Source organism: Erythrolamprus reginae, chromosome 1 (genome assembly GCF_031021105.1).
Source record: "Erythrolamprus reginae isolate rEryReg1 chromosome 1, rEryReg1.hap1, whole genome shotgun sequence".
Taxonomy (NCBI): domain Eukaryota; kingdom Metazoa; phylum Chordata; class Lepidosauria; order Squamata; family Dipsadidae; genus Erythrolamprus; species Erythrolamprus reginae.
Genome location: NC_091950.1, coordinates 401,391,506 through 401,411,092, shown reverse-complemented (window position 1 = coordinate 401,411,092; position 19,587 = coordinate 401,391,506). Strand labels below are relative to the sequence as shown.

At 42.2% G+C, this 19,587-nt stretch overlaps 1 protein-coding gene across 2 annotated transcripts in view; it reads right to left on the bottom strand.

Moving 5' to 3' along the window:
* Window positions 1-19,587, bottom strand: part of POR (cytochrome p450 oxidoreductase) — a 111,176-nt gene that overhangs the window by 14,333 nt on the left and 77,256 nt on the right. For both annotated transcript variants that reach the window (XM_070735144.1, XM_070735143.1), the window contains exons 6-11: window positions 16,563-16,687; window positions 14,463-14,552; window positions 12,188-12,286; window positions 8,316-8,432; window positions 6,198-6,316; window positions 256-437 (exon numbers count right to left, since the gene is read on the bottom strand). In XM_070735144.1, coding sequence (XP_070591245.1) covers window positions 256-437; window positions 6,198-6,316; window positions 8,316-8,432; window positions 12,188-12,286; window positions 14,463-14,552; window positions 16,563-16,687 — 732 coding nt within the window. The remainder of the gene's footprint in view (window positions 1-255; window positions 438-6,197; window positions 6,317-8,315; window positions 8,433-12,187; window positions 12,287-14,462; window positions 14,553-16,562; window positions 16,688-19,587) is intronic.

The following is a 19,587-nucleotide window of genomic DNA, read 5'->3' as shown; positions in this document are numbered from 1 at the left end:
TGGGGCATCCCAACGGCGGCGATGGGTTTGTAAGGTGAAAATAGTTTGTAAGAAGAGGCAAAAAAAATCTTAAACCCCGGGTTTGTATCTCGAAAAGTTTGTATGACGAGGCGTTAGTAAGACGAGGTATCACTGTACTGAGTTTTTGGCTTTATCTTTGCCGCCATCTCCTGGTTACTTGCTGCAGTACAAATTTGGTGGCACTAACCACAGATGTTACATTAAAGAAAGCAGCAAACGTAGATCCGTACTCACCTTGCCTTCAGCAGAGGAGGAAGCCATCTTGCGCAGTTGCTCCTGCTCACTGGGATTTGTGGCATATTGCGCCAACTCATAGAGAACGTTTGTGCGTGGCGGATTAGTGATATCCAAATAATAGGTCAGGGCTGTGCGGTATGAAGTTGGGCAAGGGAATGGGTGCTTCTTGTTGGATTCCTCTGCAAAGAAGAAGAGAGAGGAAGAGTTCAGAAATTTAAATACAATGGTACCTTGAAACTCACTAAATTTGTTACCCAACAATTTTGATGTGATAATTTTGTCCTAGTACATATTGTTTGGTACGCAACAAACAAGCTAGAATTTGTTGGTATCAGCTGCCTTGTGACTCACTAAATTATTCCTGATGGGGAAAATGTGTTTGGTACTCATCATTTTTAGTACTCATTGACATCCTGAAACCAATTAACGATAAGTATAAAGGTACCACTGTGTAAGCCTCCAAATCCTGCATAATGTTCTGCCCCAGTTTCGAACGTAACACACACAAGGGTTGGACGAATTTAATTTAATCAATAAACCACTACTAATAACTGGCTTAGTAGTGGAGACACACACAAATCTAAAAGCAATCTTTTCTTACAAAAACTCAGCTGCTGATAAATCTTCATTCACAGCTGTCATAAGTTCAGCAAAGTCTTAAATCAGTAGCAATCCCTAAAGTCTTTTTCGATAAGCAAGCCAAAGCAGGAAAGCAGAATAGAGGGTTTCTTAAACACGAGGTCCTCATGACAGATACAAGATTCTAAAAGGTTGTTTCCTGCAGCCTTTCAGCTGCCTCTGCTGTCCTTAAGTAGATGAGGGGAGTGACCAATTAGCCCCAAGTCTTACTCTTGAGGAGACCTCCTCTGGAGTAACCACTCTTGCCTCTTGGCAGCTCTGCGTGCTCTTGCATCATCAACTGCCTGGCTGAGACCGAAGGATAAGATCAACCATGGTGTTCAATGACTAAAAAACCTGAGCTTCCACCACAGTGATGCAAAGGCAAAATATAGTCTTTCTAACAGGAACCCAAAGTCATATTCTAACCTTTCCCAACCTAGCACGGCTCCAGCTAAGAACTATAGGGGTTGAATTTCTCTGGAGATTCTCAGTCATCCAGATCATGGTTGTCCCAATTGGACTTCCTCATTTTTTTTCCCTTTGAAGACATTTCATTTTTTATCCAAGAAGCTTCTTGGATGAGAAGTGAAATATATTCAAAGAAAAAAAACAGAAAGTCCAGTTGCCTCTTTAAAAACCACCTTTGGAATATAGGAGTTGAAGTTCACATATATGGATGGCATTCATACAGGGAAGGGTAATCTACCCAATTTTAACTCTGCTGTTAACTGGACAATTTTGTTATTTATTTTATTTTATTTTATTTATTTTTTTAATTTTAATTATTTTAATTATTTTAATTATTTTAATTATTTTAATTATTTTAATTATTTTAATTATTTTAATTTTAATTATTTTAATTTTAATTATTTTAATTTTAATTTTAATTTTTTTAATTTTAATTTTAATTTTTTTAATTTTAATTTTAATTTTAATTGGATTTCTATGCCGCCCCTCTCTGTAGACTCGGGGCAGCTTACAATTTCTAAAAACAGTAGGTTACAAGAAGATTAAATCCAATTGAATTAAAATTACATAACTATCTAAAATCCCTAACTATATTAAAATCAATCACACTCATTCGTACAGCAACCCAGCAAGCTCAAACTCAACCCAGACAAGACGGAGTGGCTGTGGATCTTACCTCCCAAGGACAACTCCATCTGTCCGTCCATTACCCTGGGGGGAGAATCACTGGCCCCCTCAGAGAAGGTTCGCAACTTGGGCGTCCTCCTCGATCCACAGCTCACATTAGAGAAACATCTTTCAGCTGTGGCGAGGGGGACGTTTGCCCAGGTTCGCCTGGTGCACCAGTTGCGACCCTACTTGGACCGGGAGTCACTGCTCACGGTCACTCATGCCCTCATCACCTCGAGGCTTGACTACTGTAACGCTCTCTACATGGGGCTACCTTTGAAAAATGTTCGGAAACTTCAGATCGTGCAGAATGCAGCTGCGAGAGCAATCATGGGCTTTCCCAAATATGCCCATGTTACACCAACACTCCGCAATCTGCATTGGTTGCCGATCAGTTTCCGGTCACAATTCAAAGTGTTGGTTATGACCTATAAAGCCCTTCATGGCACCGGACCAGATTACCTCAGGGACCGCCTTCTGCTGCACGAATCCCAGCGACCAGTTAGGTCCCACAGAGTGGATCTTCTCCGGGTCCCGTCAACTAAGCAATGTCGCCTGGCGGGACCCAGGGGAAGAGCCTTCTCTGTGGCGGCCCCGGCCCTCTGGAACCAACTCCCCCCAGAGATTAGAACTGCCCCCACCCTCCTTGCCTTTCGTAAACAACTTAAAACCCACCTCTGCCGCCAGGCATGGGGGAATTGAGATCCTCTTTCCCCCTAGGCCTTTACAATTCTATGCATGGTATGTATGTATGTTTGGTTTTTATATTAATTGATTTTTAATCATCAATACCAAATTACTACTGTACACTGTTTTATTGTCGCTGTTAGCCACCCCGAGTCTCTGGAGAGGGGCGGCATACAAATCCAATAAATAAATAAATAAACCATACAATCATTCGTTGGCCAGGGGCCAAAGTCTAATCGGCCCATACTTGGTGACATAAATGAGTCTTAAGGCTCTTGCGAAAGGCAAGGAGGGTGGGAGCAGCACGAATCTCCAGGGGGAGCTGATTCCAGAGGGCTGGGGCCCCCACAGAGAAGCCTCTTCCCATAGGCCCTGCCAAGCGACATTGTCTAGTTCAGTGTTTTTCAACCAGTGTGCCGTGGCACATTAGTGTGCCGCGAGACATGGTCAGGTGTGCCGCGAAGCTCAGCAAGAGAGAGAAAGAGAGAGAGGGAAAGAAAGCAAGAGAGAGAGAAAGAAAGAAAGCAAGAGAGAGAAAGAAAGAAAGCAAGAGAGAGAGAAAGCAAGAGAGAGAGAAAGCAAGAGAGAGAGAAAGAGAGAAAGCAAGAGAGAAAGAGAGAGAGAGAGAAAGCAAGCAAGTGAGAGAAAGAAAGGCAGGGAAGGAGGGAGAGATAGAAAGAGAGCAAAAAAGAGAGGAAGGAAGGAAGAGGGATGGATAGAGAGGGGAAGGAAGGAAGAGAGAGAAAGAGGGAGAGAAATAGAGCGAAAGGGAGGAAGAGAGAGGTTTTTTTTTTGTCCAAACTTTTTTTAGCCCCCCCACTTCCCCCTGCTCAATGTGCCCCATGATTTTGTATATGTAAAAAATGTGCCGCAACTCAAAAAAGGTTGAACATCACTGGTCTAGTTGACGGGACCTGCCAACTCTGTGGTACCTAACCGGTCGTTCGGACTCATACGGCAGAAGGTCGTCCTGCAGGTAATCTGGGCCAATGCCACGTAGGGCTTTATAGGTCATTACCAACACTTTGAATTGTGTCCGGAAACCTATTGGCGACCAATATTGTTCTATTGCTTTGGTAGTTATGGAGATCAGAACCATGTGTCCTAATGGACAATGCAGGCTGGACAGCTGGATAAAAACAGGACGAAATGATTTCATTAAAGTATCCAATTTCCAAAGCGTTTGTGTCAGATAAGGTCATGTTGCAAAGGGAGAGAAAGCTCTCGTGTGAAAGAGACCAGCGCACTTGAAATCTGAGAAATAATTGCAAAAGAGCACACAATGCAGGAGAACAAACAGTTCACTAAGCTTTAATATGAACCCAAGAAGGAGCCCTCGTTCACCTCCCTCGCCATCCACACTGCAACAAAGACACACTAGCAATGGCTTTGTTAAGAGCTTAGGAAGCAGTGGCGCTAAAAGCTGCCAAGTGCTGAGCCCAGAATCTATTGCAGATTCAGCTGGAAGGTTTCATTCAATATCCCCCCAAAATGCAAGTGGAGCCTATCAGTGTTCCCTCTAATTTTTTGGGGGGTGGGCAGAAAAGTATAGTGTCTGAGCGGCAGTCCCTTCGGGACTGGGCGGCACAGAAATAATAAATAAATAAATAAACAAACAAACAAATAAACAAACAAATAAACAAATAAATAAACAAATAAACAAACAAAAAACCCACCCTGTTTTGCCTCAAAATAAAATACTGTACTGTGTGTCTATAACAGTGAGCTCATAATAGGGCAACTCAATCAATATCAAAATGCCACTTAAATAGTTGAGCTAGTTTCAAACTAGATTTTGATTTTCTTTCTCTCTTCCTTACTCCCATTCTTTTTCTTTCTCTTTTCCTTCCTCTCTTTTTCTATCTGTTTCTCTCTCTTCCTCTCTCTCTCCTTCCCTCTCACTCTTTCCTTCTCGGCTTCTGGGCAGGTTTAGAAAACTCTGAGTTGATGATGATTTTTAAGTGAGCGATTGCTCACTGCTCAGCTTAGAGGGAACTATGGAGCCTGTCTGCCCCCATCACTAATACACATTCTCAAACAAGCCTAGCAAGTTTGGCAGGTCTCCCCGCTTCAAATGTTGAAGTCTTGGGTTTATAAAGAGGACCAAAGAAGACGGCAGAGTTATCTTGATTGAGCAACCTGAAAGGGCAACTGGATGTAAACGCCCCTGAAATCGGGTGTGGAAACTAGTTCTGCCAGAAGTGAATTCCAGGTTCAAATAGTCGCTATGGCGCAGACTGGAAATGATGCCAGCATGAAATGTTTTTGCTACAGCAACTGTTAAACAAGCTGTCAAAGAATGAGAACTATCCATGAAAAGCAAAGTAGACTCTTAGATCTGAAGGGGGCCCTTTTGATAAAGTGGTGGGAACACGCGGTTCCTAATAACTATAAGGCAGTACAGTGATACCTCGTCTTACAAACCCCTCGTCATACGAACTTTTCGAGATACGAACCCGGGCCTTAAGATTTTTTGCCTCTTCTTCCGAACTATTTTCACCTTATAGAGCCGAGGTGGCGCAGCAGGTAGAGTGCTCTACTGCAGGCCACTAAAGCTGACCGTAGATCTGTAGGTCAGCGGTTCAAATCTCATCACCGGCTCAAGGTTGACTCAGCCTTCCATCCTTCCGAGGTGGGTAAAATGAGGACCCGGATTGTGGGGGCAATAGGCTGGCTCTGTTAAGAAGTGCTATTGCTAACATGTTGTAAGCCGCCCCGAGTCTTCGGAGAGGGGCGGCATACAAATCTAAGTAATAAATAATAAATAAATAAATAAATAAAAATTGAATAAATATATAAATAAATTATGCCCCGCTGGTGGGATTCCCCTGAGGCTCCCCTCCATGGGGAATCCCCAACTCCGGATTTTGCGATGCTGCAGGGGAATCCCAGCAGGAGAACTCCACCAGTGCGAAAACGGGCACTTTGGCTGGCAACGGAAGTCCGGAGGTGGGGTTTCCCAGCAAGGGAAGCCTCAGTGAAACAAGCGCTTCAGCTGGCAAAAGGGATGAATTTTGGGCTTGCACGCATTAATCGCTTTTCCATTGATTCCTATGGGAAACATTGTTTCGTCTTACGAACTCTTCACCTTACGAACCTCGTCCTGGAACCAATGAAGTTCGTAAGACAAGGTATCACTGTATTTCTTAACATCAGCCACTGAAGATGCGCCAACCTACATTGCTGGCTGGGGAATTTTGGGAGTTGAAGTCCACACACAAAGTGTGTGTGCGCCGAGATGAATTTCTTATATGTCCAATCGCACTTGTCCAATAAAATTCTGTTCTGTTCTGTTCTATTGGCCGACATTGAGAAACACTGCCTTACGGTTATTAGGAACGGCATGTTCCATCAGCCACAGATCGTACAGTAAAGAAGAATGGGAAAGGTTGCATCAAGAGCTCTGATTAAATGGGGGAAACATTTTGCACCATCCATTTTCAAAATGAAAAAAGCACATAACTTATGCAAGGGAGGCATCTGTAAGTACTCACCATCTAAATTGTTTAAGGAGATCACTGTATCCAAATCAGCACCAAGTATTTCACCAAGTTGATTCACCAGCGAAGTATCGTTGGCTGGATACACAGCAATATGGTCTCCAGACTCATACCTGGGAAAGAAATCAAGAGGTTGAGCTTGTAACTCATGTAAGGTATGGTTTAACTATGGTCTGTTGAATAATAGGGTCACCTGGTGCACCAGTTGCGGCCCTATCTGGACTGGGAGTCACTGCTCACAGTCACTCATGCCCTCATCACCTCGAGGCTCGACTATTGTAATGCTCTCTACATGGGGCTACCTTTGAAGAGTGTTCGGAAACTTCAGATTGTGCAGAATGCAGCTGCGAGAGCAATCATGGGCTTCTCCAAGTATGCCCATATCACTCCAACACTCCACAGTCTGCATTGGTTGCCGATCAGTTTCCAGTCACAATTCAAAGTGTTGGTTATGACCTATAAAGCCCTTCATGGCACCGGACCAGATTATCTCAGGGACCGCCTTCTGCTGCACGAATCCCAGCAACCAGTTAGGTCCCACAGAGTGGGTCTTCTCATGGTCCCGTCAACTAAACAATGCCGCTTGGCGGGACCCAGGGGAAGAGCCTTCTCTGTGGCGGCACCGGCCCTCTGGAACCAACTCCCCCCAGAAATTAGAATTGCCCCGACCCTCCTTGCCTTTCGTAAGCTACTTAAAACCCACCTCTGCCATCAGGCATGGGGGAATTGAGATCCTCTTTCCCCCTTGGCCTTTACAATTCTATGCATGGTATGTCTGTATGTATGTTTGGTTTTATAATAAGGGTTTTTAATCATTTTTAATATTGGATTATTATTGTACACTGTCTTATTGTTGCTGTTAGCCGCCCCGAGTCTCCAGAGAGGGGCGGCATACAAATCCAATAAATAAATAAATAAAACATTGCTGTCTGGATTTATACCATGTGCTCAGCCAAAGCAAAAGCACATTATGATTTAATGAACCATAGTCACAGAGTTTAGTCCAGGGGTGAAATTCAAAATATTTCACTACTGGTTCTGTGGGTGTGGCTTGGTGGGTGTGGCAGGGGAAGGACACTGCAAAATCTCCATTCCTTCCCCCCCCCCTAAAAACCCCACACACACACTCCAGGGGAAGGATACTGAAAAATCTCCACTTCCTTCTCACTCCTGGCAGAAGGATATTGCAAAATCTCCATTCCCATCCCACTATGGGGCCAGCCAAAGGTGGAATTTTCCAGTTCTCTGAACTACTCAAAATTTCCACTACCAGTTCTCCAGAACCTCTCAGAACCTGCTGAATTTCACCCACGGTTTAGTCTGAAGTTGATCACTGGATTCACAATCCTTGTTAAGGGTCCCCACTAAGCCTGGGAGTTTCTCATCAACACTATTAATCCAATACTCTTAAAGCTAGGATTATTAGCATTTCATCTCTATTACAAAGAGTCACAATTTTTAAAGAAGGAGGAGGCAAATCCTTTGACATGGATTAAAGGTTGCATTTATACAACGTGTTTCAACTGGTTATTGAATTTATCCATTAAAAATAATCCTCACTTAAGGACCCTAATTGGAGCCAGCAACTCCTTCGCCACGTGATATGGTTGCAGTCAACACCATCTGACCGCAAATGGTGGTCAGATGGTCAAATTTGTGATTTTACTGCCAGTTTCTCCATCAACTGCTTGTTGGACGCTGGCTATGAAATGCACAAATGTTAGTCACAATCGAAGCAAAGGCCACAAAAGCCTGCCAGTTGCGAAATGCCCAAATCCTGATCAAGTGATCACAGAAGCACTACAAGAGTCCTAAATGCAAGGACTGGTTGTTAAGTTACTCTTTCAGCGCTACTGTAACTGTGAATGGTTGCTAAAAACAGGGCAGTCATTAACCAAGGTCTCCCTGTATGCAGAGTTGGCACAGTACAATGAACTATTAATTAACCAATTGTGCACTACTTAATACAACTTGCTAACCCACACACAGGAAAGTAACAAAGTTAACATAGACATCAAGCATGTGTTTAAAGGAAGCCTCTTCATTCCAGTGCCCTGCAGCTTTGCTGATTCCAGAATCTCCAAATTTCCCAGCTCCAAAATTCCCATTTACCTGATTTTGGACCCAGTGATGTCCAGTTCATGATGCATTAGGTGCCTCTCTCCACCTTCGTTGAGCTTCCGGTTCAAAGTAACGGGGGCCAAATAGGGATTCTTGGCATCAAACGGTCTACAAAGAAACCCGGGAGACAGATCTGGTTAATGATTTGAATGGTTGATTGCATTGCCAATTGGATCTTCTGGACTCAAGGAGGTCCTTCACAATAAAGGCCCCAAAAGCAATTTTTTGCAATGGCATCCATGCTACACTGCACACACAAACACACACACACTGTAAACCAGGCATCTTCTCTAGTGGATTTGCAAAAAACAATTCATGCAATATCTTTTGATATATTTTTCTATTCTGTAAATCACTAGGAACTGCTTAAGCACATATACCAAGTTTGCTTCCCCATAACTCTACACGGCATCAACCGTTCTTCAGAATTTAAAAAAAATGAAACCAATCGAAACATAGAAACATAGAAGATTGGCGGCAGAAAAAGATCTCATGGCCCATCTAGTCTGCCCTTATACTATTTCCTGTATTTTATCTTAGGATGGATATATGTTTATCCCAGGCATGTTTAAATTCAGTGACTGTGGATTTACCAACCACATCTGCTGGAAGTTTGTTCCAAGCATCTACTACTCTTTCAGTAAAATAATATTTTGTCACGTTGCTTCTGTATTACTGGGGTTAATTTTTTAATTTAGTCGAAGGAAGGGGGTAGGGAGGGAGGGAGGAAGGGAAGGGAAGGAAGGGAAGGAAGGAAGGAAAGAGAGAGAGAGAGAGAGAGAGAGAGAGAGAAAGAAAGAAAGAAAGAAAGAAAGAAAGAAAGAAAGAAAGAAAGGGGATCACTTCTTGAATTTTATTGTTTTTATTGTCTGTGTGCCCTGCTTATTACATATATCGCTCTTTGTCCCACTAGGAGTAAAAAGGGGAAGGAATAATAATTAAGTAGAAGATGGAGGAGGAGGAGAAGGAACAGCAGACGGCCTAATGACAGTGATAAGAGCAGAAGGAGGAAGAAATAGTAATAGTAATAATTTTAAAAGGAAGCAGGAAGAGGAGAAGGAAGTACAACAGAAGAAAAACTATTACTGCTACCACTATTGCTGAGATAATAAAGATGTATTTTCAGATTTCCTTGCAAGGGGAATTCAAACATTGCAAAACGGTCAAGATTTTATTGTCGCAGCTGGGGAAAGGCTTACAACCAATTCAGCCCCCACCTGCGGTGTGGAATCAGGGGGTGGGCTGCCGGGAGTTCGCAGGGGTTCAGGAGAAGATCTAGCTAAGATACACAGATAGAAGACTGACGGTAGAAAAAGACCTCATGATCCATCTAGTCTGCCCTTACACTATTTTCTGTATTTTATCTTAGGGTGGATATATGTTTATCCCAGGCATGTTTAAATTCAGTTACTGTGGATTTACCAACCATGTCTGCTGGAAGTTTGTTCCAAGGATCTACTACTCTTTCAGTAAAATAATATTTTCTCATGTTGCTTTTGATCTTTCCCCCAACTAATTCTGTGCAGTTTGGAGAACCCCTAAATCCCACGCCTGGCTGGCCTTGCCCACCTCAGCCCACCCTTCCCACGAATCCTCACGAAGCCCATTTTGGATGCAGGTAAGCGCAGGGCACACATGGAGGCTCAGGGAGGGCGAAAAACGGGCCTACTGGAAATTCAGGAAGGCCAGACCATTTCCTACTTCCAGAGGACCTCTGGAGCCTGGGGCGGCCATTTTCACCTTCCCAGAGGCTTGAGGAAAGCCTCTGGGACCTGGGGAGGGCAAAAATCCCCACCCACCCACCCCCGCCGTGGTGCAGGAGGCCAACTAGCAGTGAAGGGCCGAAACATTTTTTACTAGCACACTGTGGGCGTGGCTTGTTTTGTGGGTGTGGCTTGGTAGATCATGTGAGAGTGGCTTGATGATCATGTGACCGAGGGGTGACTGAAAGGTCATGTGACTGGCTTAGAGGTGGCCAACTTGACGTCACTCACATCAAGGTTTTGGGTTAGCATCAGGGTGCCTGGCCTTTCCTTGCCTCAAGGAGATATAATTTCCCTCTCTATTTACTAGTGAACATCCAAAATATACTATTTAATTATATGTATATATGTCCTCGGAGAGGGGCGGAATACAAATCCAATCAATCAATCATTATAATAATAATAATAATAATAATAATAATAATAATAATAATAATAAAAATAATAATAAAAATAATAATAAAAATAATAATAAAAATAATAAATAATAAATAATAAATAATAAATAATAAATAATAAATAATAAATAATAAATAATAAATAATAAATAATAAATAATAAATAATAAATAATAAATAATAAATAATAAATAATAAATAATAAATAATAAATAATAAATAATAAATAATAAATAATAAATAATAAATAATAAATAATAAATAATAAATAATAAATAATAAATCAATCAAATATGTGTACATACATATTACACACAGGCACACAAAAATATATATTATTTACTATATAAACTGTATGTGTATGTACACACACATGCATGCACACCTCTTCTGAAATTATACATACTCAACCTTATTAACTGTGATAGGAAAAACATACCCAGAGCCCAGAAGGGGGAAAAAAGAAAAAAATTCAAAAATTTTCTACCGGTTCTGCATACCTGACCGTACCTGTAGGAGCCCATCACTTCCGACTAGGCCACGCCCTCCATGGCCACACCCACCCAGCAATCGGGCAGAGAACCAACCCCTTGCTAAAAATTTTGAATCCCAGCCCTGTGTGGAATGTAACCTGGATTCCCAAAAGGAAGGGGCTGCATTCCAGATGGCAAAGAGGCAGCCAAGCTTACATAGTTTGACCAGGAGAAAGAGAATTAATAAGGCTCCTTTCTAGCAATTCTCAGAGTATATCTATGGCAATGCAAATAGTTGCCTTAGTTTGACAAGACGTCTGTCTATAGGTGAGATACAATAAAGCAGTGTTTCCCAACCTTGGCAACTTGAAGATATTTGGACTTCAACTCCCAGAATTCCACAGCCAGCGAATGCTGGCTGGGGAATTCTGGGAGTTGAAGTCCAGATATCTTCAGGTTGCCAAGGTTGGGAAACACTGCAATAAAGGAAACTGCTCAACAGTGATGGGCTGCCAAAAATTTTACTGCCACACTGTAGGCGTGGCTTGTTTTGTGAGTGTGGCTTGACGGTCATGTGACCGGGTAGGAGTGGCTTGCTGGTCATGTGTCCAGGTGGGAGTGGCTTGACAATCATGTGGTCGGGATGGCTTAAAGGTCATGTGACTGGGTGGGAGTGGCTTGCCGACCAAGATAAGTTTTCAAATAAGTGCTTGGATTCTTTTTCAGTTGATTAAATGGCATTATTTGAATAGCCACAAAAAGGACAAATGATAGATAGCATTATTTGTTGAGGAGCACAGTAACATTTTAAGGTTTTGTACTGAACCCCCAAGGTTCAGTATAATAACAGATTAGGCAAGTAGCTCAATTTTCCTTAATTGCTATAAAAGTTCAGTTCTAGATAATTATTAAAATGATTAAAGCATTTATGGGTAAAAATATACTATTTAATTATTTCCTATTTTAAAAGTAATTAAGGATCATACTAAGATACTAGAGAAGGACAATAAAAAAACTATTAAGTATTCAATAAATAGTGCATAAACCTACTAGCCCCACTGTGTGTCCCCCTACTCCCCGCATGGGGGCAGCAGTCCATTTGTGCTGTTCAGACATAATTCTACACATCTTTCCTGGTCTGGGGAGGTCGGCCACTAGTTCATGCTTGGAGGGTTTTGACCTCCATACCTTGTTCATCTCTCTCAGCCTTTTTTTTTTCATGAACTTACGGTTTTTGGTTCTCATAGCTCTTGAGACGTCCCATTTCACCCATGTAAATTTTGGCTGGGGCAATGTCTTTGTGAACCACCAGCTCGTACTGCCGAATACTAGAGAAAAAAAAGAAAGAAAGGAAATATAAGTTTGGTCAAGTGGTTAAGTGTTGGTAATGACCTATAAAGACCTTCATGGCATCGGACCAGAATACCTGTTGGACCGCCTTCTGCCGCACGAATCCCAGTGACCAATGCCGTCTGGCAGGCCCCAGGGGAAGAGCCTTCTCTGTGTGGCCCCGGCCCACTGGAACCAAGTCCCATTGGAGATTAAAACTGCCCCCCCCCCTCCTTGCCTTTCATAAGCTATTAAAGATCCACCTATGTTGTCAGGCATGGGGAAGCTGAGCCCCTGGGTTATATTATTTATGTATGGTATGAGTGTGTTGTATGGTTTTTAAATAATGGGTTTTAGACTTCTTTTAATGTATTAGATTTGTTACATTGTTGTTATTGTTGTGAATAATAATAATAATAATAATAATAATAATAATAATAATAATAAGAGCCAGGGTGGCACAGCAGGTAGAGTGCTGTACTGCAGGCCCCTGAAGCTGACTGTAGATCTGAAGGTCAGCGGTTCAAATCTCACCACCGGCTCAAGGTTGACTCAGCCTTCCATCCTTCCGAGGTGGGTAAAATGAGGACCAAGATTGTGGGGGCAATAGCCTAGCTCTGTTAAAAAAGTGCTATTGCTAACATGTAAGCCGCCCTGAGTCTAAGGAGAAGGACGGCATAAACATTGAATGAATGAATGAATGAATGAATGAATGATAATAAGGCACCAGGCTAGAAAATACGAGACCAAGAGTTCAAGTCCCACCTTAGCCATGAAAGCCGGCTGAGTGAATTTGGGCCTGTCGCTCCCTCTCAGTCCAACCCACCTCCCAGGGTTGTTGTTGGCGGGGGGGGGGAGGGGGAAATAGGAGGAGAAAGGTATGTTGGGTATGTTCTCTGCCTTGAGTTATTTGTAAAATTAATAAAGCCAGGGTACCAATAGAGAGATAGCGACTGGGGTTTCAATCTCAGGGGACAGAGTGGGAAGAAGCTCATATTGTCACATGGTGAACCTGGAGGAAGACTTTATGGGACTCCACCATGATCACAGCAGAGCCACAAGGCTGAGGGTTTCTCCCTCCTTCTTCTACATGCCATGTTTTTCCAAGAGCAGTTTATCATGGGTTACGTGAATGGGAATGGGGACAGGACCTCCATCGTCCTTTGCTGCCACCATGCAAAACTGCTCTTGCTAGAAACTGAAGTGTCAAGCCGGTGCAGAAGTTGGTGATAAATTTAACGGCTTGCCACACTATCTATAGAAGATCTGATGTTTATGACCGCCTTCTGCTGCACGAATCCCAGCGACCGGTTAGGTCCCACAGAGTTGGCCTTCTCCGGGTCCCGTCGACTAAACAATGTCGTTTGGTGGGACCCAGGAGAAGAGCCTTCTCCAGCTCCCCCCGGAGATTAGAACTGCCCCCACCCTCCTTGCCTTTCGTAAAGCTCTTAAGACCCATCTCTGCCATCAGACATGGGGGAACTGAGACATCTCCCCCAGGCCTATACAGTTTATAGATGGTATGTTTGTGTGTATGTTTGCTTTTAATAATGGAGTTTTTAGCATTTTTTAAATTATTCGATTTGTTCTTACATTGTTCTTGTTATTGTTGTGAGCCGCCCCGAGTCTACAGAGAGGGGCGGCATACAAATCTAATTAATAATAATAATAATAATAATAATAATAATAATAATAATAATAAATAATAATAATAACAACAACAACAACAACTTGGGAGGGGTGATTTTCAGGAGGGAACAGATGCAGCAACAAAGCATTCTTTCAAGTGGTTCAAGGACATCCTATGCCCTCCCACCTGGGCGGAAGTGGAAGGAGGACTTGCCACTCTGGCACAATCTGAGTGGGCAACGTGACAGGTTTGTGAGTGGGGGACAAGGGATGTGAACCTTCAACTGAGTGGGAAACTCAGATTCAGGTTCCCCAGTGTAGGTGCCAGGATGGCTCTGGAAATAAATTGGAACTTTGAGGAGCACTTTGGCTTGGACTCTGATTTAGTTTGGATGTTACCTGGAACCTTGACATCAAGAGATGTTTACTTGAAGGCCCCTTTGAAAATGAAGCTGAGACCCAGCATTGCCCCAACCTGCTCTTTGCAGAAGGTGTATCAGGGGTTCCCAAGCCCTCTTCTCTTACTAGTTGCTATTCCACACTGACCTGGATTCATCTCCTGTGGCTTCCACGCCAAAATGTTCACACACAGCGGGCCAAAACTGTTCGCGCCAAGTGATGAAATCTTCTTCCAGGCTGTTGGAAAGAGTGAAGGGTGAGATGAGGAAAACCACAGGCATCATATTCAATATCCAGTATATAGATTATAGATTCTCAATCTCAGCAACTTTAATGTTGTGGTTAGCTCTGGCCCTGCTCCTGCCCCAAGGACTGTGGATGTGGGGGAGACATCCACATGCTGCAGGCCTGTTTCGCCTCCGGTGGAATCTGATGATGAAGGCTCCTCTGACCAAGAAGACATGAGTGACAGGGAGGAGGAGAGTGGGGCAGACAGCTCAGAAGGAGATCAATTATCTAGCTCCTCCTTGGATTCGGAACAAGAGTTAATGATACAACCACACATGCGGAGAGCGATGCATAGGCAACAACAACTGAGAGATTATTATCAAAGAAAATGAGGCCACCTGTGGTTGGGTGGGGCTGTGTTAATTAGCGAGGCTGCTATAAATAGCAGCCTGTGGGTTTGGCCATTGTGGAGGATTATCTGATCGTTGTGTTTCGTGACGGCTTTACTGACTTTGACTTTTTGTGTGCTGATTTTTCCCCGCTTTGAAACTAAACCAGGGCAAAGGGTGTTTCACTTTGTGAAAGAAGAAGGACTGTGAATTGCCTCACAGCTGCAAGCTAAGTATCACAGAACTGATAAGGGACTTGTACAAATTACCAGTTTGTTTGGAGACGAGTGCTCTTTGCTATACCAAAAGAGGGCTTGGTTTAAGTGAATTTTCATTATAAAGAACATTGTTTTGAATTTTCAAACGTGTGTGTGTCTGAAATTTGTACCTGTGCATTTTTGGGAGGATTCTACCAGAGAGCCCGACAGAACATTTAAGATGTGTGGATTCCAATTTCCCATAACCTGTGGAATTCTGGGAGTTAACATCCACATATTTCAAAGTAGCTAAGGTTGAACAATCCTGATCCAGATCCCTCATCTTATCATCCTTTTTGATTTTATATACTGTCCAAGCCATAAGAAAGAGCAGATTCAATCATGTGTCTCTCTAACCAGTTATAGAAATGGCAACATCAGATCTATTGGCATTTATATGGGACATCGATTTTATTGGCATTCATACGGGAGGTCAAAGGCCCAACGCAATAGACAGTCCTGTGACTCTAAAAATTGCAGTCAGGAGGAAGTTCAACTAGTACTACTCTTGCTTAAATGCATTCCTTTACTTGTTCAGCTGCATCAGGCATTTCACACAACAAATACGTTTTACAAAAGGATTTGGAAGAGGGACTCATTTTTCAAGCTTGTAGGCAGTACATGAAATGGGTTAGGTTTATGACATCAACCTTATTATTTCTATTACTGTAGTTACTATAACTCAGTGATGGCCATCACAGAGTTATAATAACTACAATAATAGAAATAATAAGGTTGATATCATAAACCTAACCCATTTTTTCCCTTCTTTATCTTAAAAATTATAATTGCATGGTAACTTCAGGACGGCTATGCAGGGCAATTTCCAAGCTTTCTTAGGGTTACTTATATAAGAAAGTATACAATAAAGCATACATAATATATGCATAATTTAATGTATAATGTTTATAGTAAGGTATTATTACAGTTGATCACACATCCTATGTTTTAGAATGGATTTAGCCTTTTTATCCAGCTTTGAGTTTTTCCCCTGGATTAAGATAACAATATTAATGTCATAAATGGAAGCAATTTTTTCCTTGTTGTCTTACTGAAAATTATAATTGAACAGTAACTTCAGATCGGGTCCATGTGATTCAAAAGGCTCACATTATTCAGCCCTGTTCCAGAGAAAATAGGCATCCAACTCCACTTAGGATTGGCCATGCCTGAAGACCAGAGGTGGGCTGCTAAGGTGGAACGGTGACGTGTGCTCGCCCCCGTGGCTCTGAGTGCTAGCAGAGTCCAGCGCAATTCTGCTACTGCACCTGGGCAGGTAGCGAAATCGCACGTGGATATGCAGGGGTGCTACAGGCTGCCCTCTATCCTGGCCAACCAACCAATTGGGAGTGAAGATTTCAGCAGCCACTCACTTTCCATCGTCATCTCCAAGGCCAAGTTCAAATATCCGTTGGGCTCCGAGTTCCTCCAGCTTCTTGTCTACAAATTTCCCCATGGCGTTGAAATGCTCGTACGTTTTGTTCCCAAGTCCAAACACCTGGAAAACAGCAGAAGATTGGATCAGTTCAGAGGCGATCAGAGGAATCCAAGGAATATCTCCTTGGAAATAAAGGTAATTTTGAGTTTCACAAGGCTTTCAGCAAGTTCAGATGAGGATTCTGCCTTAAAACATCTATTAAACAATGCTCGACCTGAGGTTTTCCTACTCCTTGTAAATTGGATGTGGAATACATTTTTGTGGATTCACAAATGTTTACGATATCCATTTTTGAGGTGATACAAGAACAAGGGGACACAGTCTTCTTGAACACAAGAACAAGGGGACACAATCTGAAGTTAGTTGGGGGAAAGATCAAAAGCAACATGAGAAAATATTATTTTACTGAAAGAGTAGTAGATCCTTGGAACAAACTTCCAGCAGACTTGGTTGATAAATCCACAGTAACTGAATTTAAACATGCCTGGGATAAACATATACCCATCCGAAGATAAAATACAGAAAATAGTATAAGGGCAGACTAGATGGACCATGAGGTCTTTTTCTGCCGTCAGTCTTCTACGTTTCTATGTATTTATTTATCAGTGTTTATCAAGTCCAATGGGACTGTCTCTTGCCTCCTGTATCCAAGCGGCCAGTCAGGGCCTCACAGATTTGGCCTTCTCCAGGTCCCGTCAGCCAAGCAATGCCGGCTGGCAGGCTCCAGGGAAGAGCCTTCTCTGTTGCGGCTCCAGCCCTTTGGAATCAACTCCACCCAGAGATTTGCACTGCTCCCACTCTCCTGGCCTTTCGGAAGATGCTGAAGACAGACAGGCTTGGGGCTGTTAAACATAGATACTCTGTTCCAGCCCAGACAGAAACATGGATGGATGTGACTGAATGGTTTTAATGAGACGGATTTTAGGCTTGTTAAATGGGATTTTAGTATGCTTAATGGATTTTAGTTTTTAAATTGGTTTGGGTTTTAACCTCAATTTCTACCGTGCTATGTTTATGTATTTATTCTTTATGTTGTAAGCTGCCCTGAGCCTCCGTAGGAGGGCGGCCTAGAAATCAAAATAGACAAACAAATTTACATAGCTAACCAATTCATAAGGAATTACTTTGGATGTCAGGAAAAAATTACTCTTATTCTTAATCTCACAGAAAGGCAACCTTCTTGATTGGTTATCGTCCAAATGGGTTAAATTGTGAGTTTATGGGGTTTTTTCCCCTGAGAAGGGCCAGATTTGGCTTCAGGGAGAAATGGATACATACTGGATTATTTTCAAGCTTAAGAAATTGTCCAAGAGAGTTTCCACGCCAGTCACTCACTCACTCTCTCTCAGCCCAATTTACCTCACAGGGTTGTAGTTGTGGGGAAAATAGATGGCAGATGAAGAATTAGGTACTGTTTGTTTGCCACCTTTTAATAATAATAATAATGATGATGATGATGATGATGATGATGATGATGATGGCAGAATTTTGAACAACCTAATAAACAACTCACTACTCCTTCCTTCCTCCTCGTTGCAGTTTATGGTTATTTGGGTACAAGGATGAGCAACTTATTTTATTTTATTTATTTATTTTATTTATTGGATTTGTATGCCGCCCTTCTAGTGACCCCAAGCCTGGCGGCATAAATAGGCGGATGGATGGATGGACGGACGGACAGACAGACAGACAGACAGACAGACAGACAGACAGACAGATGAGAGGGAGAGAGATAGAGAGATGATAGATAGATAGATAGATAGATAGATAGATAGATAGATAGATAGATAGATAGATAGATAGATGAGAGGGAGAGAGATAGAGATGATAGATAGATAGATAGATAGATAGATAGATAGATAGATAGATAGATAGATAGATAGATAGATAGATAGATAGATAGATAGATGAAAGAGAGAGAGAGAGATTGATTGATTGATTGATTGATTGATTGATTGATTGATTGATTGATTGATTTATAACCCACCCAACTCCAAACTGACTCTGGGTGACGAATGTATATTTTATTTAATATACACTAAGAGCGTATGCACCAAAACAAATTCCTTGTGCGCCCAAATCACACTTGGCCAATAAAAAAATTCTATTCTATCAAATTTCATGGGGGGAAGGAGAAAAAGTGTATTAGGACTGAGGAGAGCAAAAATAAAACTTGGTGTTGCCTCCAGAGCAGAAAAAGTCTACCATATAGATATGTAAGGTATCATATTGTCAAAGGAGCACAAGATGCATTTTGGAAGGGTAGCAATAAAAGAAGCAGCAGCAGTGGTCAAAGCAAAACAAAAAAAACAAAAACCACCAGGTCTAACTCAAGAGGAAATAACATTATTTATGTTCACGTCTCTCCTCTTATACGAATGGGAAAGAGAGAAGGACTGTAGCCAAAGTGAGCTGTGATTGACGTCATAGACCTCTGGATATTATCCAGCTTAGGTCATTAACTGTAGAGGTTAGAAATATGCTATAGTTATTTGCTGCATTTATTTTATTGTTGACCATTAGATGGAAGCACTTGAAAGAACAACTAATTTGGGAGAGCTGGATGGTTCAAGGATGGAAGTGGACAAGAGCTTCTCCAATGGTAGGCATGGAAGGAGAGGACTTGAAAAACACTATTTACAGCTGGAGAGACAAGAGAGCGAAATGCCTGTTTTCATAGAAGCAGCCCTGGGAATATAATAGCGAGGAAGGTAAAATAATGAGAGAAAGGCTTGAGATCTCTTTGTTAGATTTTCAGTTGTCAAGGAAAAATTGTCAAGGTTGAATCTCTCCCTCTTGTTGCCTCTTTTTTGGCATACACCACAACACCTCCAACAAAGAGCTAATGATGCATTTGAATAGACCGAAAAGAGAGGAATAAGAGAACTCTGATCCCTGGAGCTCAATCATCCACAAATGCTCCAAAATTCAAGAACAATTCTCAGAGGAATTAAAGAAGC